Consider the following 27989-nt stretch of genomic DNA (forward strand, 5'->3'; position numbering starts at 1 on the left):
GATAGACTTTTTGAAGTTCACGTGCAGACCTAGTCTTCGCAGCTGATGAATACAGAACGTGAGATTTTATTGAAGTAGAACTGGAGATGCACTCTTTAGCAGCCAATCGTCTAGATAGGGATAGACGAAAATATGCCTCTTTCTTAGGAAAGCCGCTACGACTGCCATGCACTTTGAAAAGGTGCGAGGAGCTGACTTTAGCCCGAAGGGCAAGACTGCGAACTGGTAATGATTGGTTTGTATGCAGAACCTCAGAAACTTCCGATGTTTTTGGGCAATGGGGATGTGAAAATACGCATCTTGAAGGTCTATGGAGCACATCCAGTCTTTTTGATGCAGAAGTGGGGTTATTTGATGTAACGCCAGCATTCTGAATTTTTCTCGTCGGATAAACTGATTGAGGCGCCTGAGATCTAGTATGGGCCTGTACTCCCTGCTTGGACCTTTCTTTTGAACTAGAAAGTAACGGGAGTAAATTCCTTTTCGACGTTGTGTCCTTGGGACCTCCTCGATGGCTTTCTTTTGGAGTAACACCGACACTTCCTTTTTCAAAAGGTGAAGACGATGGAATACAGTCTTTTGAGGAAGAATTGAGGGTGGTGGAAACTTGAACCTGATTGCATATCCATTTTGCACAATATTCAGCACCCATGTGTCGTTTGTGATGTTTTTCCACTCATCCAGGTAAAAACGCACACTTCCCCCCACCGGAGTGGTCAACGGGCTCAGGGGAAGCAAACACTCACTGCTTTTGCTGTTGCTGCTTGTTTCCAGGAGCAGACTGTCTTGAAATTCCGCCTCTTCCTCTACCAGGACGACGCTGGGAGAACTGAGATCTTCCTTGATTCTGTTGTGAAGACCATTGAGGGGTTTGAACCCTCTGTTGGCCCTGTCTCCGATCATAAGGACGGTATTTTTTCTTAAAATTGTCCTTTCTCTTTTCGAGACCTACAGCTCTCACAGTATCCAGCTCTGTCTTCATTTTTGACATTTCGTCGTCAGCATGAGACCCAAAGAGCGTTTTCCCATTAAAAGGCAGGTTCAGAATGCGTTGCTGGGCTTCAGGTTTAAGTCCCGTAAGTCTTAGCCAAGCTGAACGCCTCGCGCAAAGACCATGAGCATAGCCATGTGTGGATAGATCGGAAGCATCCGCAGCTGCGCTAATCACCTGATTAGACACTAGCCCACCTTCATGAAGTATTTCCAAGAAGTCATTCTTGTCTTCTTTGGGAAGTTTTTCAGCGAACCTGGATAAGGAATCCCAAAGAGAACGGTCATAGCGACCCAACAAAGCGGAGGAGCTGGCAACCTTCATGTAGGAAGCAGAAGTGGCACACATTTTCTTTCCTACCGAATCCAAAGTCTTGCTATCCTTGTCTGGGGGAACAGACGAGGACGTTGATCCATTCTGATTCTTACGTGCCGCTGAGACGATGACCGAATCAGGTTGCGGCTCTGCTCTTAAAAATAACGGGTCAATGTCCGGAGCCCAGTACTTCTTTGCGATCCGTGAGGGGACCGCTCCCAAAGAAGCCGGTGTCAAGAACTTATGTTCGGCAGGCTCCAAGAGACCTGGAACCAGAGGAAGTAAAGGTCTCGATGATAATCTCTGATGCAAAGTTTCGAAGATAACTGTAGTCTTCGCAGTAGAGACAGGCATCTCTATATTAAGTTTCGCTGCTTCCCGGCAAAGAACCTCATTGAAAGTAATTACGTCATCAATCGGCGATATCCTGCTCGGAGGAGTCGAAGATAACGTAGGCGAGTAATATCTCTTCAAATTCGTAGATCTTGTCGAGGATCTCGTATCACGTCTCTGGGATGATCGGTGATGTGAAGACCTCGGAGAAGGTGTCCGCCTTCTCACGGAAGGAGACTTCCTCTGCGGAGTACGCTGCCGCCTTCCAGGAGACTGGGTCACTCGAAGAAGAGGTGACCTTGATCTTGACACGGTTCTTTTCGACACCGGCGACCTGGACCTAGACTTTGGAAGATTGATTCTCCTTATCTTCCAGTCTCTAAGTTCTCCCAACCATCGTGGAGAGATGTTAGCTCCTGTAGGCAATGGCGCTCTTGAAGGCTCTGGAGAGATCTGAACTATATTCAGCTCAGGGGATGAAGATGAACTCCCAGAAACAGCCACAGAAACCTGAGATCGGTCTTTAGAAACCGTTCTAGGTCGTTTAGCTGCAGGCGAAGTGGAACGTGGCCTCTTCGACGTCGATCTTTCCAGAGGTGATTTTCTCGACGTCGACCTCTTCGGCGGCGACCTCCTCGGCGGCGTCCTCCTCGGCGGCGTCGTCCTCCTCGGCGGCGTCGTCCTCCTCGGCGTCGACCTCCTCGGCGTCGTCCTCTTTGGCGTCGACCTCCTCGACGTCGAGGGTCTCTTAGGTGATGGAGTCAAGCGCTTCGACGACGAAGCTTTTCTAGGCGTCGTGTGCCTCGACGCCAACTGGTCAGGGCTCTTCGACGTCGAAGCCTCCAATTCCCGGTTCGACGTCGATGTCATAGCGCCTCTTGACGGCGGCCTTGACTGACTCTTTGAGCCTCTCGACGGCGAACTCGATGAGACGACGTCGAGTCCCGTCCTCTCGTAGTCGTAGGGGAGCCAGACTTGGATCGCCTACGCTCATGGCGTCTCTCACCTCTCATCGACGGCGAATCCTTCTTCGACGGCGACTTCGACGTCGACGGAAGACGTGACGCTGATTTCTACGATTTCGAACATACCGGAACTCTAGAAGAAGATCTGTCCCTCGAAGTCGACGGGGAACGATGTTTTCTCTTCTCCCCTCTTTCCGCTGAGGAGAAGGTTTCCTGGAGTGAAGTTCTTCTCTTCCACTCACGGTTTCACCTCTGTCATGCAGGAACTGAAGCCTGCTCTTCTCCCTCTCTCTTAAAGTTCTGTTTGATAACTTGCTGCAATGGTAGCAAAGCTCTGGCTTGTGTGTAGATGGAAGACAAGCCACACAGACCGAATGAGGGTCTGTTTTAGACATTTTTTTTCCACAGGCCGGGCACTTACAAAATAAGGCAGGCATTGTGACTGGAAAAAAAGGTCAAAAAACCACAACAATTGTAGAATTAGTCAGGAAAAGACTAAAGATATCGAGTAATGACAAAAAATTGAAAGAACTACCAGAAAAAAGTGAAATAAAATCACCAACTGGCGAGCTCAATGCTCCAGGATCCTCACAGAAGGAGCCGGAAAAAAGAACTGACCTAACTGTCACCTGTGGTGCATGATGGGAGCCTGGGGGTTCCTGGAGGTCTTAAAGGCACGGCGCCAGTTTTTTTCCTATTGTTACAATGCAGCCTATCTAGGCTAAAGCTGCCTCTATGGTCCTGCCTGTTTTACCTTTGAAAATAAAGGTGGTGTGTTTCAAAGACAACAAAGGCAGTGCTTTCTTCTTTGCATTTTCATATAATGTCATTTATATGTCTTTATTTTACAAATGTAAAGATTTGTTTCAGGCATTTGGGGGCAGTCTTTTGAGCCTAGTATGGTTATTTTAGGATGCATATGTATAATGCATATTATCTATATATATATAGTTTTTATATGTGTATTTATATGTATGTATATATATATATATGTAGATATATGCATATTATTGGCTATTGCTCCGGGGTCCCGCAAGAGGGCGGGACTATTCAGTGCTTATGACTATTGATGAGTATCCCCTGGAAGAGAATAATTAGATAGACCGCCAACTAGCAGATTCCTCAGCTTACCAAAAATAGAGCGTGAACCCTCTTAATTACACCATTAAAGCAACTGAGTGCAGTTTAAATCACTGGAGGGATACATGTCTGATCACGGACTTGGAATTTCTCTACTTGTATAATCCCACTCCCACTGCCCCATGTCTATATATCTTGCCCAAAATCCATAAGCCAGGTGACTTTCCTCCAGGGAGGCCAATAATTTCTGGCATTGGCTATCGCACAGAAAGGGTCCCTGAATATATAGATCTTTTCCTGTAACCCTTTGTATGCAATCTCCCCTCATATGTTAAGGTTATCAAAGACCTTCTTAGCAAAGTATCAGACTTCGAATGGACCGAGGGCAACATTCTAGTGACCTTAGATGTTTATTCCCTATTCACATGTATTCCTAAACAGAAAGGTTTGACTGCCATACAACATTTTTGAGATTTCAGAAATGCTATCATGTTGCAACACACAGTTATGTCAATGTACCTCATCTCCTTAGTACTAAAAATTTATATCTTCACACACAACGGGGAAAGATACCAACAAACACAAGTTGTAGCTATGGGAGCTGTGACATTTCCACCATCCTTTGCCAATCTGTACATGGCTCTACGAGAACACATTTGGACGACCGGTCACCTCTCCCCATCCACTCCCCCCAAAATACATGGAACACATTTTACTATGGGCTCAATGTATAAATGATGTTCTGCTATTCTGGTCAGGTGAAACAAATACCCTTTGCCACTTTATACTGTTTCTGAATACCAACTCCTACCATCAATTTCACTTACCACTACAGTATGCCAAGTGTAAACTATTTGGATACAACTTTATTTGTGGATGGGAAGACCATAACGTCTAAATTATACAGAAAGCAAATGCCATGCAAAGCTATCTTACATGCCACCAGCTCCTGCACAAATTAAAGCTATCCCATTAGGTGTAATGACCAGAATCAGACTGCAGCCAGGACTCAACTACTCAACAGAACGCCAAAAAAAGGAAAAAAGATTCAAAATAAGGGGATACCCTCACCACATTTTAAACGAGGGCGAGGCCAAGAGTAAGATCCAGAGGGTACAACGTGCAGACCAACTTATAAACAAGAGTAGAAAAAGAAGGCTACAAATAGTCTGAAGAAAAAACTTGCACTTATCACATCTTACAGTGTTGAGCACAGCGCTGCACAAATCATTGCACAAACATTGGCATATTTTTCTGATGGACAACATACTCAAGGAAGCTATCAACACCAAGCTCAGTATGACTCATAGCAGAGGCAGACCAATCATACAGACACACTACTGCAGCTATTCGCAACCTACTACACCAGACACATTGTTACCTGCACCCCCCAAAGGCTTCCATAAATGTTGTCACTGCTATGTTTGCTGTTTTGATAAAGACAGGGTCACCAAATTGAAGTATAATATGAGCAGAACACATAAAATCACTAGATTTATAAACTGCAATACCAAATATGCAGCCTACTGTATTATTTGTGAAAGTGGATGCATTTACATCAGTAGCACTATAAGACCGCTCAAGGAACACATTCAGGAACATGTGTGCGCCATTAACACAAACAACCCCTTTGCTGACCACTATAATTAAATGCATGGACAAAAGGAAAACCTTAGAATCACCTTCCATGGCATTGACACATTTGGCCCCATGCCTAGGGGTGGCAATAAAACACTGGCACCTAGGCAATTGAAAAGCTGTTGGATCATGTAATTACGGAACGTGGACAAAGGTCTCAATGTAGACAGAGATCAACATGTTTTCTTAACTGATTGAACAACTATGAAATGTGTGTATTCATGCTACAATCCCCACATTTGAATTAATTAGAACTTATTAGTGGTCCATCCAATTTCATGAGTACCATTAGCACAGTTATGGAATAATGCTGTTTCTTACTGTCAGCCTGCTAACAAATTATGTATGGCTGCCAACAATATGAATTTTAGAACATAACTTATGATTACAGACTGTTTTGCTATGCACTATTACCCATGCATTTCGCTTCATGTTAACATTATGCTATTATTACAGTTTACTCTATTACTCTATTGTATTTCTCATGATATTTCTTTACTACTTGCTCATCGTTATTGACTGTTGTAACTCGAGCATTTGTCTCTTGGCTTTAACATCCGATAACATATATAGTTCCACCACTGGCAATTATGGGGACTGTTTCTGGTAAGACTATCCTGTCCTCTCTCTGTTTCTACAGACAAGTGGTTTCGCTTTACTTGCGCACTGGGTTCCGACCATGTACTAGGAAATCTCCCACAATCCACTCGGACGGAAATAACAACTTCAGGTAAAAGGTTCCCTCTCGTTCAGATTAGTTTACTTTTGTCCCCTTATTTGCACATTTAGATATCGTTTATTTTTCTTTCTCCAGGCTTATCAGAGCCACTTTCTTAATCTTGGTTCTTCGCCCCCGCTACCCTGCTTTACTGGTTCCGACCACAGATACTCCCATACGGATTGTCATCTGCTCTCTCCACTGCAGCCTACCAGAATTTCGGTCTACATACCTGTAGGAGGCTGGTTTAGTATATGGTGCTCACTTATGGAAGTGTAGTACCATGCACTAATCCAGACAACTCTTATGGTGATTTTAGTGGTCTTAAGACAACCGTAGAAACAGGGGCGGCTCTAGGCTCATGGCGGCCCTGGGCAGGGAGCATACGTAGGAGGCCCCGGAAGAGGGGGTCCAGGCGGGGCGGAGCGCAGAGGCCAGTGAAGAGGGGGGCTCAGGGTTTTCGGAAGTGGAACAGAGCAGGAGCCAGCCAAATCCCTGCCAGGGGTCGCCCTGCAAATATGTATCCATCCTCAGAGGATTATTATATTAAGGATATTTATTGGCGTGGTGTCCCCTGGGGTTTGGTGGCCCTGTGCAGGTGCACAGCATGCACATGCCTAAGGCCGCCCCTGGTAGAAAGCTCTCTAAGTGGTAGCTGTGGAGAGCATCCTTCAGTCTTAGTCCAGAAGGAGTGTAAAGCAGCTTGTTTTACCAATACTTGATCTTATGGTGAAGGTTACATGAAAAAGAACCACAAAGTGTAGGTATAAAAATAAGTATTTATTATGAACACTAACACATTGCATGACCTCCCACCCGAAGATATAACCACAATACACACAATACTTTGATAATAGAACACATAAGTAGCACAAATACACAGTGGTCTCCAGGGGGAGACCAAACCATATACTAAAATAGTGGTATGTGAACCACGACCCAAGTCGAGACTGGACCCAGAAGATGTACAAGAGTCAAGGACCCATGGAACCACCCAAGGTAAGTACCCAGGAACCCCACGGAGGTTGTGGGCAGAGTGGGAACACAACTGCGGACTCCATACAAGTCAATGAGTAAGTGACGGTTGCATTTTTAAAGAAGGACCCTTCCCATAGGGCCCTGAAGAAACCATGTGGAAGATAGAAGGTTGGAGAGTCACCCCACCCATGGATACCCCAAGAACAAGGATACCTACACCTGGGAAGCCGGGTGCATTGGTGCGAAGTGAAGTCGAAAACCACCATAGACAACAATGGAGGACTTCAGTAAAAATGCCGCTGGCGAGGAAGGTAAAAAAGTTATTTGGAACCCAACAGTGGATTCAAAATGAGAGGTACCTGCAAGCAGAGGAGGACAGAGTCTGTCACTCAGGAGTGACCAGGAGGCACTGGAGACGAATGCCTACCGATGGCAGAGCTACATGTGATTGGACGGTGCCCTTGAAGTTGCAGCTGTGCGGACCAGGCGACTCTGTGGAAGACCAAAAGCCATTCACGAGCTGTCCCACGTCAGATGTCAAGAGCCAAGGGGTTAGTGTCTTGCAGGGGGACCAACAAGCCTTGGCAATGGCACCCAACGTAGCATCGCAAAAGGTGCAGAGTCGGGACCAACATCGCCCAAGTGACTCAGCACGGACAGGTAAGTCAGAGCAGGCCAGAGCAAGCAGGGGAGCCCACTGGAGCCAAAGGAGACCCTCAAGAGGACCCACGGGCCACAGGCACAGGAGTTACAAGAGGACCTAAAGCAGCCCAACAAAGGATGAAGGCCCACAGTGCAGAGGATCCGGTGCAGGCGAAGATCTTGGTAGCTTGAAGATGCTGGAGCTTCTTGGAGTCCAAAGATCTCTGGTAAAGAGTCAACAAGCCTTGGCAACAGCAAGTTGACATGGTGCACAGGCGTACTGCTCCAGTGGTTTCGACAACGTAATCTGGCTTCAAACTTGCTATGAAGACACTGCAGGCCTTGAGGGAGTTGCAGAACCACCACCTGTGGTGCTGAGCCTTTCAGAGCCCGTAGGAGCTTGGGAACTGCAGATCGATCAGCTTTGTTGCGGTGTCTGCAGATGCAGGGAAGTGACTCGTTCACTTCAAGGGAGATTCCTTCGGTTGTCTTGGATGTCCACAGGCATGTAGAAGAACCTGTATGGAGCACAGACGACGCAGAAGAATGGCAGGACGATGAGACCAAGAGCAGCAGGAGTCTTCCCAGTTGCAGTTTCGGTTCCCAAAGTGAAGTCCAAAGTGCCTAGACAGTTGAAGATTAAGTTATTTCTGATATGAGTCCCATGACGAATCTAAGGAACCACCCGCAGGTAAGTCTTTACGTACCCTAAGAAAAGGGTTGGGACGAATCAGGGGTTCCTCCCACAGGCTGGACATTAGGGAGGAGACTCTCATGTACTTTGTCCAGTTTTGCCCCGGAGCCGGAGCCAATGGCTCTCTGAACTAGTTCCACCTGGAGTTTGCAAGGAGGGCACCAAATGTGCCCTTCAAAGCAATATAGTGGCACTGGCAAGCGCCCCCATCAGTCCCAGTACACTACGTCCTGCCTGGAAGATGGCCACAACTCCCTGTGACCGGAAACCTATTGTCTTGCCTTGCCCTGCTCGAGCTTGGCTCAGCACCAGGAGGGCAGAATCGTGTCTCTGGTTGGCAGCAGCCATAGTTTGCTGTCCTGGTCCAGAAGACTGGTACCAGGAGCAGTGAGGGCCTCGTGGAGGAGCTTTACTTCCAACATCGTTTACGGTGTTAAGGTAGGATTCCAACATGTTAGATACCAAACACAACAGGGTTTGTTACAGCCAGTTTAGAGTTAGCCATCGCGTAATGATGCATGGCCACTCTACATATCGTAATGGCTGATGCACTTACAACCCAGGAGAATGGACACCGTGGATTGTAGGAGTGTCCTGCTCATGCAGGAGCACCCTCATACTTATAACTGAGCACCCTGCCTTCAGGATTGAAAGGCCTGCCTCAGGGGTGACTTATGGGTTTTAAGTGCAGTTACCTCTGATACAAGGAAACTTATATCGGTCATAAGTGGTGCTAGCACTAGCTTACACAGGCTGCAATGGCAGGCCTGTAGTAACAATTTGAGTGGTCTCCCATGGATTGGCATAAAAGATGCTTCAGCCCATGAGGGACTCCTGGTGTACCTATGCCCAGGGTATCTTAGTACCATATACCAGGAGCACAAGGGTACATCAGTTGCCAATTTGGGGTGTACCTAAGTACTCACCATTACCAATTTAGGGAAGAAGCACAGAGACTGGGGCCCTGATTAACAGGATCCCAGTCAGACTAGTCAGAAATACATAGCAAAACCAGGCAAAAAGTGTGGGGTAACAATGCAGAAGGATCCTACCTTCCTACAATAAACGTTTTGGTAAGGCTCTTTTCTGAACATTGTTGTTTCTTCATGCTGTAGCAATGACTTAACCTATGGGCTCATTTCCAGTCCACAGAGTACTTCTATGCTTATTGAAGTCTCTACTTGTCTGGTTGGCTCTTGATGACCACCAGTGGACTGGGTTACTTTATTATCTATTTTGGTAAACCCTCAAATCACTAAGCCATTTCCATCCCCCTTTTGCCTCACAGCTTCTATGTAAATTTTACTCTTCATTTCAATGACTGACTACTTTGAGACGCACCTGTCTCTCCAGCCAACTCACCACTCCTGTTCATTCAGAGTCGGACTGGGCTCCCCATGACTGCCCTTCATGACCCACTTTGAGTATTTAGGTAATATTCTCTTTTTCATAATTGTCTAAACTTGAAACTTTCTGCAACCCACGTCCATTTCACAAGTTGTTTGCACTTTTTCAGTTCACCTTATTTTAACTGCTTGTGTACGGTCTTTTTTTAACGTAGGTGCATAAATCACACGCTTTTCATGCTGAGGTGCCCGCACCTTATGCTTCACCTTATTCTAATGCTTGCGCACAGTTCTTTTCTTAATTAGATGCACAAATTGCACAGTCAGCCGTCCTGAAATTACTCACTCTGGACTCCCACGGTCCTTACCTTGTCTAACCTATCATACTTGGAATTATAGTTTTGCACGTATTGCTCACAAACTCATGAGACATTTTCCTTTTTTACCTTATGCCTCTATGTTTTCTTGTGACAATCAGAAATTACACTCCTCCAGGGGTTTTCCTTCAAATCTTCTCACCTTGAGAGTTTGCTCTGTTATTGTAAACTTCTATATCTCTCAGATTTTGAGTTTGTTACTTATGTTATATATTGACATATATACATTCTCTGCAGCCTTGAAAAAGTCGCATGGACGAAACACGTGTCGGCTACCTTTTCTCCTATTACTGATCAAGATACTGAATACTCAAAACAATAAAATCATCCTTGAGAAAAGAAGAATTCGTCGGACTAAAAAGTTATTTTTACTGCATTTTACTTTTTCAGATCTTATTGAACTATACGGACTTACTGAATGTGCTTCGGTACTTCTTTGATTGTGCAAGGTGTGGAAACCTGCGATATCTTCTGGAGGCGAATCGGAAGGATGGTGCGGAGGTGGGGAATGGTGCTGGTACGATGTAATCATCCCATTTACCCAAAGGCAGTTGTGAGTCTGGTATCTCACCCTCTTCTCAATCATCAGATCATCATCTCTAGCTGGCATTGCTACATGAGAGGTAGGAGTCATTCTATGACTTTCTGTCAGAGCTAGAGGTGCTGAAAGGGTGGCAGATTGTGGTGGCACATCTTTTCAATCAAGGGGATGCAGAAAAACACCTATGATAATCTGTAAGCATGGCATGGAGATCTTGTACCAAGGAAGCAGAATGGTGTGAAGTATCCCGCTGAGTTGGAGGGTCGGAGTAGTAACCATGGGGCAGGTAATGTCTTGGAGGTGGAGAATAGTACTGCTGCTAATCAACTTCCTCCTCATAATCCTCATCTTCTTCCTGACATTCAACATTTAGCTCTGACAGGCTGTGGGCTAAACCAAACAGGCCACCGTCACCAGAATCCTCAATGTCCAGCAGGTTACTTGGCGGCAGAGGTGAGACTTTGCTGGATATACAAAGGTTCAGGTGACCTTGGAAACTTTAATCGGCGTCGATGGTGGCTTTGACAGGTCATTGTTGAGAGGATGTAGATCTCATTCTATGGTGTCCGACGTCACTGGAGCAATCATCAACGGGATAGACGTCGACTGGGCAGTCATTGATGGAAGCGTCAATGGGACGATCATCGACAGCAGACTCGATGACAGAGGCGTCAGTAGGGACTTTGTCGACATCTGAATCTTCATCGATAAGATGGGAGTGCCAATGGCGGTTGTCGTTTTCAACGTCTCGACGGCGAGATGGTAGTGCTAGTGTTCATCGACGATCTGTGTCGACGGTGAGGGAGTCGTCGAGAGAGATTTTGAAGCAGATTTATGCTTAGTGGACTGCTCAACAGAGGAGGTATGAGGGCGATCCTTAACCTTTTCAGATGGAGAAAGGTTTTTGCTTCTCCTTTTACTTGGAGCTGTGAGACTGGTGAGAAGCCTATACAGATTTTCAGCATTGAGCAATGCTCATCAGCAAGCACAGAAGCTATGTATAACAAGCATTGGCAAAGACAATAGGTCTCCCCTATGTGGTGAGGTTGTTTGGCTTCCCCAAAGTCTTTTAGTCATTTTATAGAGCAGCGTGGCAAAAAAAATAAAAGTAGCCATTTGACACAGGAAAGAGAAGCTAAAAAAGCCCTGTGATGCAGCTAGCAGGTAGCCACGCCATGGTGCTTTTTTGGGGACAGCACAATGAGTGTGAGGGAAGAAGATATATGGATAACGGAAGGGTGGGAGGTGGAAAAGAAGAAGCAACAGATAATAGGAGGGTCGTGGTGGGAAGTAATAGCAACACAGACAACGGTGTGGTGGGAAGGGAATGAACATTGACATGAGGGTGGGGGATGGGAGTGAAGAAGCAACAAGGAAGATGGAGAAGATAATAAAGAACAATAGTATCTCAATCACAGCGCCAGCAGTGAAAGAACCTTAATCAAGATGAAGCAATAAGTATTTGGCCCATGCTGCAGAGGAAAGAAGAGTGAGTGAAGATGGCATGCACTGTACAATAGGAGGCAGAAAATGTGAATGACAATGACGCTCTTGAATGGTAAGCAATAGCCTGGCTCCAAGCCCCATGTTGAAAAGAATTTCTCTCGCAACCAGGAGGCAAGATTACAAACAAAAAAAATAGAAAGAATAAAGCAACTAACAGGAAACCCACTGGTTCTTGCATCTTTATAAACCGTCTCTCACTCGCTCAGACCTACCCCACTACACATCTCAGACAGTACAATTTTAACAGCAAACATTCTACTAAATTCAGGGAGAAAAAAATATAGATTTTTCTAGTAACTGGCAAAACCGCAACCAGAAACAAGGCCTATTTTGCTTTTAAACAATATATGCTGCTGAACGCATTAAAAAGCTTGTATGGCACGAACTTGGATGGAGAGGGATACTAGAAAGATAGTTCAGGACTGCTACATTTGTATTTAAATCCTTTTAAAATGTCTGTGTCCCCATTTATATGTTACATTTGGAATTATATCACTTTGATATGACTTTCCAATATGTTCCATCTTGGCATGCTAGAATGAATCCGATATGCTAGTGGTCTGCTCTCAAACTATCTGAGAAGTTTTGATGAATACACACGCTTATCTGAAGTAGCTCTTTTATGGAGTAGGAATTACAACACGGGACAGCAGCTTTACAAATGAGGAAGTTTTAAATGCATTAAGTGTGAAGGAAATATTTTATTGTCCTTTACAATAAAAAAGACCTACAATAAGCATGCAAACAATAACAGATTGCCTTACCGTAAATAAGGAATTCAACCCCCAAACAACATCCTGCAAAAAAAGAAAACTGATTTAATTAAAAATTGTAATTGTATTTATATAGTGCTTACTATCCCCGATGAGGACTCTTCTTTGTAAGTCATACTACAAGATGAATAACTATTGGTAAAACAAATAGATCTGTAATTAATGTGCTAATACATGTAATTTGCATTGGTGCATACAAGTGTTTCCACGTGCTACTACAAAACAAAAAAAAAACAGATTGCTTTCTCTAACCTATACAATGCCTATTTGAGATAATATATGTTGATTCAGTCTACTTTTAAGGAGTAATACAGTCCTGCATGCATTCCAATGCAAACACTGAATTTGAGGCGGAATGGTACATCAAACCACCACTAGAATGAGGTGACAATATTCGACTGATGTATAAAACTATCTAAGAATTTGAAGGTGCTTGGAATCAAAACTTGCAAGGGAACCAGCCTGTCGTTTTGTGGGTATAAAAATGAAACCATCATGCACATATTACGCTTCTGCCCAAATCTATGGCATTACGAAGACTATACTTGTGACAATTTATGAAATGTTTTGACTTAGCTAACAAATTGTTACAAAATTGTGCCTAGTATATTTTTTACACTCGTCTTAAAAATACTGTTTTGTTTTAAATATCGTATGAGAATAATACACTAAACTTATAACTGCCTGACAATATTCTTCTGGAGGGGACAAAACCTACTCCATGTTTCTCTTAAAGAACAATAGGTAAGTCAAACTAGACCTAAAGAACAACTTATTTACTTTCGGTAATCCTTTAATCGTAGAGACTATCTAGCCGCAGATGCCTTACCTTAGCATTATACGCAGGCATCAGACCGGATCCAGAAATTATTTTGTGAGCAGTGCCCCTGCTCACCGGTAGTTGGAGTCATTTGGCTCTGCATGGTGCCAGCCGGGCCAGAAGTGATGTTTGCGGTGCCTAGATAGGCATCACCCCAGCATGTTGACGTCCGTTTTCTTCATGCCAGGAACATGAAGTCACGAAGAACACGGACCACTGGTGTGGAAAACTAGGACCCTGAACGGGGAAAGCCCTACTCCTAGGAATCAGTTGGTTGAATGGGGAGGATTGGTGAGTCAATAAGGAATCTGCAGAAAGAGACTTTACTAGAGAAGGCATTACCGAAGGTAAGTGACTTGTTCATCTGATTTACTTCTAGCTCCAGATTCCTTACCTCAGAATAGATACCTAAGCAATTCCTCTCCGGAGGCGAGTCAGTGAAACAATTTCACACCAAAAAGGACCAAACGGGCAAAATGTGTTCTGTGAACATGTACAGAGGGGCCCACGGGGCTGCCTAGAAGATATCCAGGACCGGGACTTCGGTCGCTAATGCAGTGGTTGCAGACTTTGCTCTGGTAGAAGCACCCGAGGGTTGCTTCTTGGCAACTGTGTAGCAAATTTTAATGCAGAGCCCGATCCATTGGGAGATGGTCTGTTTCTGCACAGCGTTCCCCTTCTTCGCTCCAACATACTCCAACTGGAACTTTCATGCGGTTAAGAAAGAACGACAATGCTATTTTTGAATCCAGTCGGTGAGTCGCTCCTCTTCTTTAGAGGGACATGGCTGAGTAACAAAAGCAGGCAGGGTGATGAACTGGCCTACATTGAAAGAAGTAACCACTTTCGGCAGAAAGAAAGCTCTAGTCCGAAGAACCAGCTTGTCTGGGAAGATGTTGAGGTATGGAGGTTTGGATGACAAAGCCTGAAGCTTGCTGACCCAAATGTTAATGACACCAGGAAGGCTGTCATGATGGTAAGGAGGGATAAGTTACTTACCTGTAATCCTAGTTCTCTTCCAGGGGTATCCTTATCAAAGTCATAAGCATTAGAATATTCCCGCCTATGTGCGGGACCTCGGAAACACTATATTATATGTGCCCCACATATAAATACACATATATATATATAAATAATATATATATAAAAAACAAGCAATAGCAGCCAAATCACATTAGAGCTGAAATATGCTGTGAAGAATTTCCACCATACATGAATAATAAGCATTAGAAACAGGAGAAAACAACACCAAAGTTTGTTTAGGAATTGTTTTAATGCTCAGAAAGCAGTAGAAATTCTCAGAACTCACTGGAAGCATAGGAAGCTCCCAGGCTGCATTGCAAACACACAGTCTAACAAGACTGAAAAGCTAACCTGTAGCTAAATAACAAAAAACTGACACTGTGCCTTTAAGGCACTCATGACCCCCTGAATCCCATCATGCCTCAGGAGTGGCAGTTAGGTTAGTTGTTCTTTTCGGAGACTGAAAACCAAACCCAATAACACATAGGTTAACAATATCTCCTTATTAAAGAGTATCCTTTGCCCGGGGAGGCGGGAGGGTTGCTTATGACTTTGATGAGGATACCCCTGGAAGAGAACTAGGATTACAGGTAAGTAACTAATCCTTCTCTTCCAGGGGATCCTCATCAATAGTCATAAGCATTAGAATAGAATAGCGAGCCTCACCTCATCCCTGCGGGCAAAGGAAAGATAAGACAGAAATCTCATCAATAAGCGTGAGTAGACAAAACAGACTACCCAAACAGATTCCTCAAGGAGGCTTGCCCAACTTGAGTGTCAGTCCTGGAATCAGAGTCGAGACAGTAATGCCTCGTAAAGGTATGCACTGATTTCCAGGTCGCGGCCTTGCATATTTCTGACATGGGAACGTCATGCAAGAAAGCCACTGTAGCCGCCTTCCCTCTAGTGGAATGCGCTTTGGGAGACATCAACAAAGGTTTTCCTGCTAGCTGATAGGCCAACTTAATGCAAGAGACAATCCACCTGGAAATGGACCTCTTTGCCGCTGGAAAGCCAGTTCTCATTGCACCATAGTTCACAAACAGTTGGTCCGTTTTCCTAATCCCTTTAGTCTTTTCCAAATAAAACTTCAGCACCCTTTTAAGATCTAAGGAGTGAAGTGACCGCTCGGCCGGGGTCGTCGGATTTGGAAAAAAAGAAGGGAGGGAAATCGACTGATTTATATGAAAATCAGAGATGACCTTAGGCAAGAAAGAAGGGTGAGCCCTCAGAACCACCCTGTTATGGTGGAAAACCGTATAAGGTTCCTTTGCACAGAGCGCCTGTATCTCACTGACTCTGCGTGCAGAGGTAATTGCCACCAAAAAAGCTGCCTTCCAAGAGAGATGTTGTAAGGAAGCTTTGTGTATGGGCTCGAAAGGTGGAGACATTAACCTAGATAGAACCAGGTTTAATTCCCACGGAGGAGAAGGATTTCTCACAGGGAGATACACTTTCTTCAAACCCTGAAGGAAATCCTTGACCACCGGAACCTGAAAGAAAGACACCTGGTCAGGGGACTTCCTATAGGCCACAATAGCTGACAAGTGTACTCTAATGGAAGCGTACTTCAAACCAGCTGTAGCGAGGGAAAGGCGGTATGGTAAGATGACGTCCTCCTGCCCCTTGACAGGATCCAAATGATGATCCCTACACCACAAGTAAAACCTTTCCACTTGAAGGCATAGGATGCTCTCGTGGACGGTCTCTTAGCCTCCTTTAAAATGTTCATGCATTCTGGAGGCAGGTTCAAATGTCCGTATTGCAGGACCTCAGGAGCCATGCTGTTAGGTTCAATGATGGGAGGTTGGGATGCATTATCCTCCCGTTCATTTTGCTCAACAGGTCTGGTCTGCAAGGGAGTCGTTTGTGTGGACACACAGACAGATGTAGAAGGTCCGGATACCACCACTGCCGAGGCCAGTCTGGAGCAATCAGGATCATCTCCATGTTCGTCCTGAGGAGCTTGGAAACCACCCTCGGGATCAGAGCTAGGGGAGGAAACGCGTACGCGAACATCCCTGCCCAATCCAACAGAAGAGCGTTCCCCTGCGTCCCCGGCCTGTGGAACCTGGACGCGAAGGCGTGGCACTTTGCGTTTACGTCGTCTGCAAACAAGTCTATGGACGGACGTCCCCAGCAACGAAAAAGCTCTTCCACTACTTCGTCGTTGAGCACCCAGTCTGGCTGATCTTCGAAGTGCCTGCTGAGTGCGTCTGCTTTGACGTTCAACTCGCCCGGAAGATGTACCGCCACCACTGTGAGACCTCGAGCGAGGAGCCAATGCCATATCGACTGAGCCTCTCGAGACAGTGGGCGAGATTTTGTGCCTCCTTGTTTGTTCAGATAGAACATGGTTGTCGTATTGTCCGTCTGAACCAGGACTGAGTTGGATGTGATCGCTGGCAGGAAAGTTTGAGGGCCAGGAATACCGCTCTGAGCTCCAGCATGTTGATGTGGTATGTCTGCTCCTGCGCAGACCACCGGCCTTGAATCTGAAGCGGACCCATGTGTGCTCCCCAGCCGTGCAGGGAGGCATCTGTCACTATAGATTGGGACGGAATGGATTGATGAAACGGCACTCCCACCATCACATCGTGTCTCCGAGTCCACCATCTGACGGACTCTTTCGTCGCCTGGGAAAGATGGATATGGTCCTCCCAACGACCTGTTGCCTGGTCCCATTGATCCTCCAGGGCCTGTTGCAGAGGACGCATTCTCAGCCTGGCGTGTGGGATGAGAAAAATGCAGGACGCCATGGAACCCAGCAGAGACGCCACCTGTCGTGCTGTTGGAGGTCGAGACTCTAGCAGAATCCCGCACTTCAGGTTCATGGAAGAAAGTCTCTCCTCCGAAGGAAACGCTCTTCCCACGCTTGTGTCCAGCACGGAGCCTAGGTAGTGGATGGATTGCGTAGGCCGCTGGACTGACTTCTCCAGGTTCACATGGAGGCCGAGCCTGTGAAGCTGTTGCAGGCACAGATGCAGATCTTGTGTTACCCGTACCGGAGATGGACCCTTCAGGAGCCAGTCATCTAGATATGGGTAAACGAAGAGACCCTTCTTGTGAAGAAAAGCCGCCACCACTGCCATGCATTTGGTGAAGACACGTGGCGCGGACTTGAGACCGAAGGGTAACACCTTGTACTGGTAGTGTTTGTGTCCCACGACAAACCTCAGGTACTTTCGATGTTGCTGCGCGATCGGGATGTGAAAGTACGCATCTTGTAGATCCACCGAACACATCCAATCTCCGGCTTGTAGATGAGGACATATTTGGTGAAGCGCCAACATGCGGAACTTTTCCTTGACGATAACCTTGTTTAGGAGTCGTAGGTCGAGTATGGGTCTGAACTTGTCCTCCTGATCTTTTTTGGGAACAAGAAAACATCTGGAGTAGACTCCTTTGCCTCTTAGAGCGCGAGGAACTTCTTCTATCGCTCTTTTCTGCAGCAGGATCGTTACCTCTCGTCGGAGCAAGCTCAGTTGGTGAGGGCAAGAGCTCTTCGGAGGGATGCTCTTTGGAAGAGCCCGGAAACGTATCCTGTATCCATTTCGCAGTATATTCAGCACCCACTGATCTCTTGTGATGCTGACCCACTCTTTCAGGTGTTGTGAAGCACTTCCTCCCACTGGAGTGGGCAACGGTGTCAGAGGAAGCCACTGTTCAGGCCTTTCCTCCTCTCGGGGCGTTGGAGGACTGCTGGTGGCCCCCTCTGCCCCTGCCGGGCTTACCACGAAACTGGGGTTTTCCCGGAGCTTTGTTCTGGGACCACTGAGGGGTTTGAACCCTCTGTTGGGCCCCTCTCCCCCTGTTGGACTTGAAGCGGCGCTTGAATTCCTTCTTCTTCTCCAAGCCCACCGCCTTCACCGTGTCTAGCTCATTCTTCATTCGGGCCATCTCCTCGTCCGCGTGTTCTCCGAAGAGGGCGGAACCCGAAAAGGGGAGATTTAGAATCCGATGCTGGGCATCCGGCTTTAGCCCTGTAAGGCGCAACCAGGCCGATCTTCTGGCACAAACTCCATGGGAATAGGAATGAGCCGAAAGCACCGCCCCATCCGCGGCCGTGCTGATCATCTGGTTAGCCACCAGACACCCCTCCGTAACAGTTTCCTCAAAGTCCTGCTGGTCCTCTTTCGCCAGCTTGGCTTTGAATCTCTCCATCGAGTCCCATAAGGCTCTGTCATACCGACCCAGGAGCGCAGCTGCACTGGCGACCTTAAGAGTGGAGGCAGCAGAGTTACAAACCTTCCGACCCCAGGAGTCTTGGGTCTTGCTGTCCTTATCTGGTGGGACTGAAGATGAACCAGCAACCGCATGTGTCTTCCTCGCCGCTGCCACGATGACAGAGTCTGCCGGAGGGTCAGACTTCACAAACACCGGGTCAGAAGCCGCCGGTTTGTACTTCTTTGTAATGCGTGCTGGCACTGCTCTGATTGCCGCTGGGGTTAGGAAAACTTCCTTGACAGGGTCCATAATCCCCGGAACCAAGGGCAGCAGAGGTCTGGAGATGGCCTTTTTGTGCAAGGTTTCGAAAATGACCGTCGTCGTCACTTGAGGGACAGACATTTCGATGTTCAGTTTAAGCGCACCTCTCTGCAGAACGTCCAGGTACGTGCCAATATCATCCACAGGGAAGGACCTGGACGTTGGACTGTCCGTCAAAGTCGGTGAGTAGTCCCTCTTGGACGATCTGGTAGATGAAGTGGAAGAGGTAGACGGAGTACGTCTATGTCGATGGTGAGAACTGCGTCCCCGCTCCCTCGACTTCCTGGAGCGCTCCTCCCGTCTAGGAGAGCGAGACCTGACCCGATCTCTTGTTCGATGTTCTCTTCTAGGGGATCGGGACGCCCTGGGGGATCTGGTCGGCGACCGCACAGGAGATCTGCCCCGGGGAGGGACAGTGGTCTGCCGACCTTCCAGTCTAGGATCCTTTGCAGGCGATCTAGATCTTCCCCGACCATCCCGTCTAGCGTCCCTTGTAGGCGAACGGGACCTCCTTGGCGCTTTGGTGGGTAGCGTCACAGGCGTTGAGCGCCTTGGAGGGCTACGCTTGTCCATCTCCTCCACCAGGTCCTGGAGAGCTGACCTGTGGCGTGGGCTGGCATATTCCTGCATACGCTTGGTAGGCCCATCGTCTCTCCAATGGTCCAAGGACCTGTACCATCTAGGTGACAGCCTGATGCGCCCCGCAGAAGGATCTGGACGACGTTCAGGAGTCCTGTGCACAGGGCTCCTGGATCTTGAATGCGCAGTAGAGGAGCCCGAGGACCGATAAGATGAATGGTGAGAAGCAGATTCTGTCACCATGATCGTATCCGAGTGCCTCGACGTCGAGCGCTCACTTCTCGCAGCCGACCGCTTCCGAGGAGTCGGGGGATCAAACAATCTCGACCTCGAATGTCCATGAGAGTGTTCGTAGTCTCTCGACGTTGAGCGGCGATGAGCAACCGCCGACTGAGCTTTCTGCCTCGACGTCGAACGGTGGTGTCCGGTCGTCGACGGGGACCTCAGCCTCGACGTCGAACGACGATGTCCTGTCGCCGACGGAGGCTTCTCTCTTGACGTCGAACGGTCTCGCCCTGTCGTCGACGGAGCTTTTTGCATCGACGGCGATGGTCAGTCGCCGACGTAGAGCCATGTCTCGACGTCGGATGCCTGTGCGACGACGGCGGAGGGGTATTGGGCACCCTCGACGCCGAGCGCCGCTGCTGCTGCACCGACGGAGACCGCGTCCTCGACGCCGATCGACGAGCCACTGTCGACGGCGGAGGAGTAACCCCTCTCGACGCCGGTCGTCGCCTGGTTGACGACGGCGAGGTGACGTCCCTCGACGCCGGTCGTCGCCTGGTTGACGACGGCGGAGGAGTAATGGATCTCGACGCCGACCGTCGCCCGGTTGACGGCGGCGGAGTAGCCTTCCTCGACGCCGATCGCCGCCCGGTTGACGACGGCGGAGGGGATTTCGAGGATGGCGCCGGTACCTTCGATGTCGTCGACGTACCTGGCCTTCCTCCTGACGGCGAGCCCGCCGTCGACGGCAGCTTCTCAGAGGAAAATCCCACTTGTGGATCTTTTCTCAGCGCCGAGCTCGACGCTGAGGTAGAAGGGTGTGAAGACTTCTTCTTTGAAGAGGAATGGGTCTTCTTGGAGCCCTTCTTCACTGAAGATCTCCCTCTCGAAGCTCTGTGAGCCAGGCCATAAATTCGAATTCTCTCCCTGTCCTTGAGAGTCCTTCCTGACAGGTTCTCACAATGTGGACAGGTGTCTGGATCATGGTCTTCAGGCAGGCAAACGATACAGACCTCGTGGCTGTCTGTCTTGGCCTTCTTGCTGTTACAAGAAGGACATTTATCAAAGAGAGAAGGCATTTTCAAAGCAAAATGCCCTCCAAACTGCTCAAAACAAGCAGTATCTTACTTGACCAGATGTAAGACGTTGAAGTAAGAGTAAAAGTTGTCAAAAAGAAGTAATTTTTCTGTAAAAAAACAGAAAATTAGTGGAGCTGTGTAACCAGGGTCCTTCACTGAAGGAGCCGTAAAGAACAACTGACCTAACTGCCACTCCTGAGGCATGATGGGATTCAGGGGGTCATGAGTGCCTTAAAGGCACAGTGTCAGTGTTTTGTTATTTAGCTACAGGTTAGCTTTTCAGTCTTGTTAGACTGTGTGTTTGCAATGCAGCCTGGGAGCTTCCTATGCTTCCAGTGAGTTCTGAGAATTTCTACTGCTTTCTGAGCATTAAAACAATTCCTAAACAAACTTTGGTGTTGTTTTCTCCTGTTTCTAATGCTTATTATTCATGTATGGTGGAAATTCTTCACAGCATATTTCAGCTCTAATGTGATTTGGCTGCTATTGCTTGTTTTTTATATATATAATATTTATATATATATGTGTATTTATATGTGGGGCACATATAATATAGTGTTTCCGGGGTCCCGCACATAGGCGGGAATATTCTAATGCTTATGACTATTGATGAGGATCCCCTGGAAGAGAACCTGAGAGGACAGTTGTGCAAGGGCTCTTAGGGAGCGCACATAAGCAATGTCAGGACTATATTAAGATCCCACCAAGAGATGATGAAGGGTGAAGGAGGCAATGTATGCTGCAAACCTTTCAAAAGTATATGTACAATAGGTGATTTGAAGAAGGATGGCTGGTCCGGAAATTGCAGAAAGGTGGAAACAGCATGAATATAGCACTTTAAGGTGCCCAGAACGCCCCTGCTGGTCAAGGGAAAGAATAAAGAGAAAAACCTGAGAGATGGGAGCAGAAAGAGGGTCAACCTTTTTCTCTCCACACCATGCCACAAACCTGCCCCAACAGCAGGCATATACCATTTGGTAAAGGAACGCCAGGCTGCTAAAAAAAACAACATTGCAGACTTCATATGGAATGTCAACAGCTGTCAATTTTCTCCGCTCAATCTCCATCCACAAAGGCAGAGCGTTGACAGGTTTGGGTGGAGAACTCTCCCCTGCTACTGCGACAGAAGATCCGCACGAAGGGGCAGCCTAATCGGAGGACCGATGGCCATGCTCAACAGCTCAGGATACCAAACTCTCCAAGACCAATCGGAAGCCACAGGATGACTTGGGCCTGGCTCTTCCTGATCCTCTTGAGAACTCTGGGCAGGAGTGGTTTGGGAAGAAGGCGAACAGAAGGCCTGAGCTGAGATGAAAAACATCTGCAAATGAGACGGTCTAGGAAATTCTAGCTTACATTACTGCCAACATTGCACGTTTTCGGTGGTGGCTCTCCCCACTGCTGAAAGAGACCTGGCACCACCTCCGGATAGAGACGCCATTCATGTTCCGCTAGGCTTCTTCGGAAGAGTTCATCCACCCTGGCGTTCAGTGAGCCCGCCAGGGATTGAACCACTAGGGAAAAGCCCGAACATTCATGCCATGTCCAGAAATGCAGGGCCTCTTCACAAAGGGTCCATGACCTCACCCCACTCGGTTTGTTGCAGGACCATATGGCGGTAGTGCTGTTCATGAACACCTATACAAGCCTTCCATTGATGGAGGGCAGAATCGCTTTCAATTTCAGCCGGATTTCCAGTAGCTCCAGATGGTTGATGTCTAGTCCGGATTCTGCCAGAGGCCTATGATCTATATTTCTCCCAGAAGGCCATCCCAGGAGTAACACATCTGTCACCACCATCAGATCTGGTTGGAGAAGGGAGAGTGGTCTGCCACCGAACCAAATCCGGTTTCTTAACCACCATTGCAGATCTTTAGCAGTTTCCTCCGAGATCTGGACCATGTCAGAAATTTCCCTGAAGCTGCGCCCATTGCAGAGTTTGCATATGCCAGCGGGCATGTGCCACAGCAGGATGCAAGAGGCCATGAGTCCCAGTCAGCCTCATTGAAATTCCGGATAGAGGGTGGAACATCTGCATCATAGCCTGAATATCCTGAACTCTTTAGGTAGGACAGGCTTAAAACTGTACCGTGACCAGAATAGCTCAGATGAAAGGGAGCGTCGGAGAGGGAGTCAGGTGTGACTTTGGTATGCTGATAGTGAACCCCAGGGAATGCAGGAGGTCTCGAAGTGGGAGACGATAGCCTCTGGCGCGCCGGCTTTCAAAAGCCAGTCACCAAAATAGGGGGAAGACTGGCACCCTGATCTCCGCAGATGAGCTGCAAACATCCCCATTACCTTGGTGAACACCCAAGGAGCACTGGCAAGGCCAAAAGGAAGCACAATAAACTAAAAGTGCTCATGGCCCACAGTGAACCGCAGGTAACGCCTGTGGGCAGGCAGGACCGTAATATGGAAAGATGTGTCCTGCAAGTCCAACTGTACCATCCAATCTCCTGGGCCTAGGGCAGACAGGACTTGAGCAAGGATGAACATTCTGAACTTCTTGAGGAAAGAATTGAGAGGGCGCATGCCTAGGATAGGAAAAAGGCCTCTGTCCTTCTTGGGCACCAGAAAGTAGCGGGAATAGCATCCACAGCCTACTTCTGGTATCAGCAGCACTCGCTCTATGGCTCCCTTTGCCAAGAAAGCCATCACTTCCTGTCCTGGCAGATCACGGTAAGATAGTCCTCTGTCAGCCTGTTGCAAGCAGATGGCAAAGGTGGAGAGGTAGTCATGAACAAGATTTCATAAACCAAACGCGTGGAATCCAAAGGACAACTTTACCCTGTAAGAAACTTCGGTGGAATGGACAATGGTGGTATAGTAAGTCAGAGATGACAATATTCAAGAGATAGGCGTCTGTTATGCGTTGATACTCTGCCAAGTAATTACCAATGCCTCCCCTTACAGGAGTGGGTAAAGGAAGGGGGGAAAGAGAGGATTCAGGATTTTCATGCCATAGGTTGCCGGCACACTTGGTTTGCTTGCTGTGTAGCACATCCCTTCTGCTGCCTGCGCTGAGGCTGGTAGGATTTTGACACTGTTGTGATCTCCCTGACTGCCATTGAGGGGTTTAAACCTTCTGAGAAGGGAAACGACAGAGGTAGGGCCAAACTGAATTGTGCAGTTTTTTCGACTGCTCTAGTCCCACAGCTTTCAAAGTGTCCCTCTCCATCTTCATCCTCACCATTCTATCATCTGCATGCGAGCCGAACAGAGTAGAACCCGAAAAAGGTATGTTCTGAGCACATAGCTGAGCGTCAGGCTTCAGTTATGTCAGTAGGAGCCATGCAGATCTGCGTGAGGAGACCCTGTGACAGTAACTGCAGGCATCTAGAATCGAGGCATCTGCTGCCGCACTGATGATCTGGTTAGAGACCATGGCTCCTTCCTGGCCGAGTTCCAGAAAATTCTCCTGCTGTTCTTTTGGAATGTGATCAAAGAAGTGGAGGATAGAATCCCACAAGGCTCGATCGTATCTCCCCAGGAGGTCTGTTATGCCGGATGCTTTCTTGGACGTAGCCGCCGTGTTGCAGACCTTGCGGCCTAACAAGTCCAACCTCTTACTCTCCTTATACGGTGATGAAATAGCAGATGGAGACGTAGCGCGAGATTGATGGGCAGCTAATATCACCACAGAGTCTGGTGGAGGGTCTGTGCGCAGAAAGCGTGACCTTGCCCTGGATTGCAATATTTCTTCTGAAGCCTGGAGGGTGATGAATTCGCTACAGTTTGAGTGGGGAAAAATTCTATGGCTGGCTCAAGAAGACCCGGCACTAGTGGGAATAAAGGTCTCGAGGCAGAGCTTTCATGAAGTGTTTCAAAGATCACCAGTGTCTATGGAGTCAGAACCGTCATTGGTATATTTAATTTAGCCACTAGCCAGTACCTCCTGAAAGGTGTTGAAGTCATCAATTGGTGAGGACTGGGATTGAGGCAAGTCCGACAAGATACAGAAGGACAAGGTAGGAAAATAGTCCCTGGTGGATGAGGACATATCCCCATGGTGATGACGGTGGGAAAATGATCTTGATCTGTGGTGAGATCTTTGATGCGAACGAGTGTTGTGACTTAGTAGAAGAACAGCCATATGAATGGTGACCTTGGCAAGAGCAATGGCGCGTCCTTGAACGCGATCTGCTGGGAACTGGGTTAACAGGTATTTGCGGCATCGAAGGTGGGATGCTAGGTGCTGGTAGATCTGGTGGCGACAAAACTGGAGGCTGTGGGCCACTGGAGGAGATGTTGGTAGTGCCAGAGGAGCTGTTGAGCCAGGAGGAGAACATAATGGATGGGAGAAAAGAGTACCTGTACCAGAGATGGAGACCTGGAGCGAGAATCGGATGATGAATAGAGTCTACTTTTGGTGGGTTGCAGAGCCCTCTTTGGAGCGGATTGGCTTCTCGACGTCGACCCCTGTCGAAGTAGGCTCGACCTCAATGCCGACCAGCTTCTCAGCGTCGCCCAAACTCGTCGGCATTCAGCTCTTGCCATCGAACGCCTACCCCTTGGGAACGGCGAGTCGGAGCCCCTCGACATTGATGGATCTCTAGACGTCGGTTGGCGGTGTGAAGCAGGTCTCAACGTCACTTGAGTGTGTCTTGACGTTGAGCATTGTGTTTATACGGCTTTGAGCCAGTCATTGACGGCGAGCATGCCGGTGCCGTACCTCCTCTCTACGTCGACTGCCTCGATGTCAAACCGGGACCAATAGCGTTTTCTTCATGAAAATATCCTCTCAGAACTCCCACGACCACTGGAGGCTGAGGGAAGAGCTTTGGTAGAAGAAATACCTCACCATCGCTCAGAGGTCCCATTGACTTATTTCTGTCTTCTTTGTTATTCCCTTCAGGTGAATTTTCTCCCTACAATGCAGGGCTCGTCTGGAGAATGTCTTGCAAATGTCACAGGACACGGGAAGGTGAGAAGATGGTTAACAGACAGTACAGACTTCATGGGGGTCTGTTTTACCCTTTTTCCTGCCACAGCGAGGACCTTTGTTGAAAAGAGAAGGCATTTCAAACAGAAATAACACCTTTTTACTGTCAGGAAAATAGTTCACTCAATAGAGAGAGACAAAAGACGTTGAGTGTAGCAAAAAACACTGAAATTTAAAGTTCTATATTTTGAAGAGAAAACCTAAAAAGTTAGAGTTCAATGCTCCATGGGTCCTGTCAGCAGGAGACGGAAAAAAGAACTGAGGTTACTGCCTCGGGCTGAGCATGATGGGATATTGGAGGTCACACTGTTCTTAAAGCTGCAGTCTTTTTTCTTTACTTATAATGGCAGCCTATGGGCTACATTGCCCTGCACTTCTTCATCTCTGTATCTCTCATAGCAAAAGAGTTTGTGAAGGATATTTTACTGTGACAGTACAACATGATTTATTCATTAAGTGCATATTTCCTTGGAGACTCTCCTTTTGCCCCTTCAAGATGAAGAACTTTGACCCCTGTAGCCTAATCTTTTAAGCTGCATTATGACTAAGTGACTGATCCAGCGGAGCCGCGTCAAGGGGAGGGGAGACAGACCAGACTTCCAGTAATCGTTGCATAATGGCCCGATTAAACCCCCACGAATGCTAGGAGGCTCATGAGGTTTATCAAGCTCAAAACTATAACAAACGCCAATTGGGCGAGAGACTACGAATGCATTGTGAATTAGGTACAAATATATCGTTGAGTTCACTTTTCTGTATAATACACTTTTATCACATGTAAGGTGGGGATTTGAGCAACCCCCTCCTGAAGAAGGAGTTTAAGACTCCGAAACATGTTGACGCACTAGCGAGGTTAATGTACATCACTATACATTAGTAACCTCACACCACACTGATTTTAACAATACCAGCCGGGGGCATATTAAAACATTTTCTTTACCCCACAGCCAGGTATTTTTTAACAATCCCTTATCACTTTCCAAACCCCACTACTCACACACAATCATCACCCTACACACACCACACATAGTCTGTGTATAAGTGCTCCCACGTAGCCGTAGGTAGTAGCACGCCGCATCTCGAAGACCCCGATGATGAAGCAGGACACCAAGGGTCTTTTTGGTGTGTGAGGGGTATTTTAAAAAACACTGAGCGCTACCCACCATTGTAGGGGTCACTGTTGCTCTTGAGTGGATTCTATTTTGTTTATGAAGAAAAAACGGTCCTGGGAAGCTTGTTTCCGGTCCAGGGAAGGCATGGCTTGGCAGTTCGGGCTGGACTGTTCCCATGAGGCACAGGGTCAGACTGATTTGCATATGGCGATGTCTGAACTGGGGTGGCAGAGTGGGCTAAAGAACGGTGATGGATTAAACCCAGATCTGTTGACTGGGTGCGAGTGTTTGATTGGTTCAGATGCTCCGTCAATCACCACCCCCTTTTGTACCGCTTTGCTCGCCATAAATTGGCAGGGTATGCTCAGACATGAGTCCCTTGCTCACTTTGCCACTGGATTCAAGCAAGCCTGGCTGAAGACGGCTGTAATGCCTGAAACCGGTCCTGGGAAGCTTGTTTCCGGTCCAGGGAAGGCATGGCTTGGCAGTTCAGGCTGGACTGTTCCCATGAGGCACAGGGTCAGACTGATTTGCATATGGCGATGCCTGAACTGGGGTGGCAGAGTGGGCTAAAGAACGGTGATTGGTTAAACCCAGATCTGTTGACTGGGTGTGAGTGTTTGATTGGTTCAGATGCTCCGTCCGTCACCACCCCCTTTTGTACCGCTTTGTGCGCCATAAGTTGGCAGGGTATGCTCAGACGTGGGTCCCTTGCTCACTTTGCCACTGGATTCAATCAAGCCTGGCTGAAGACGGCTGTAATGCCAGAAAACGGTCCTAGGAAGCTTGTTTCCGGTCCAGGGAAGGCATGGCTTGGCAGTTCG

The 27989-nt window shown here is 47.6% G+C and overlaps 1 protein-coding gene across 2 annotated transcripts in view; it reads right to left on the minus strand.

The window, feature by feature from the left end:
• The window catches only part of UBE2F (ubiquitin conjugating enzyme E2 F (putative)), a 1298841-nt gene that overhangs the window by 270114 nt on the left and 1000738 nt on the right, over window positions 1–27989 (minus strand). For both annotated transcript variants that reach the window (XM_086956339.1, XM_086956340.1), the window contains one exon: window positions 12889–12921. In XM_086956339.1, the coding sequence (XP_086812465.1) occupies window positions 12889–12921 (33 nt within the window). The remainder of the gene's footprint in view (window positions 1–12888; window positions 12922–27989) is intronic.

The sequence above is a fragment of the Lissotriton vulgaris genome, chromosome 2_1 (assembly GCF_964263255.1).
Source record: "Lissotriton vulgaris chromosome 2_1, aLisVul1.2, whole genome shotgun sequence".
In the NCBI taxonomy this organism is placed as follows: domain Eukaryota; kingdom Metazoa; phylum Chordata; class Amphibia; order Caudata; family Salamandridae; genus Lissotriton; species Lissotriton vulgaris.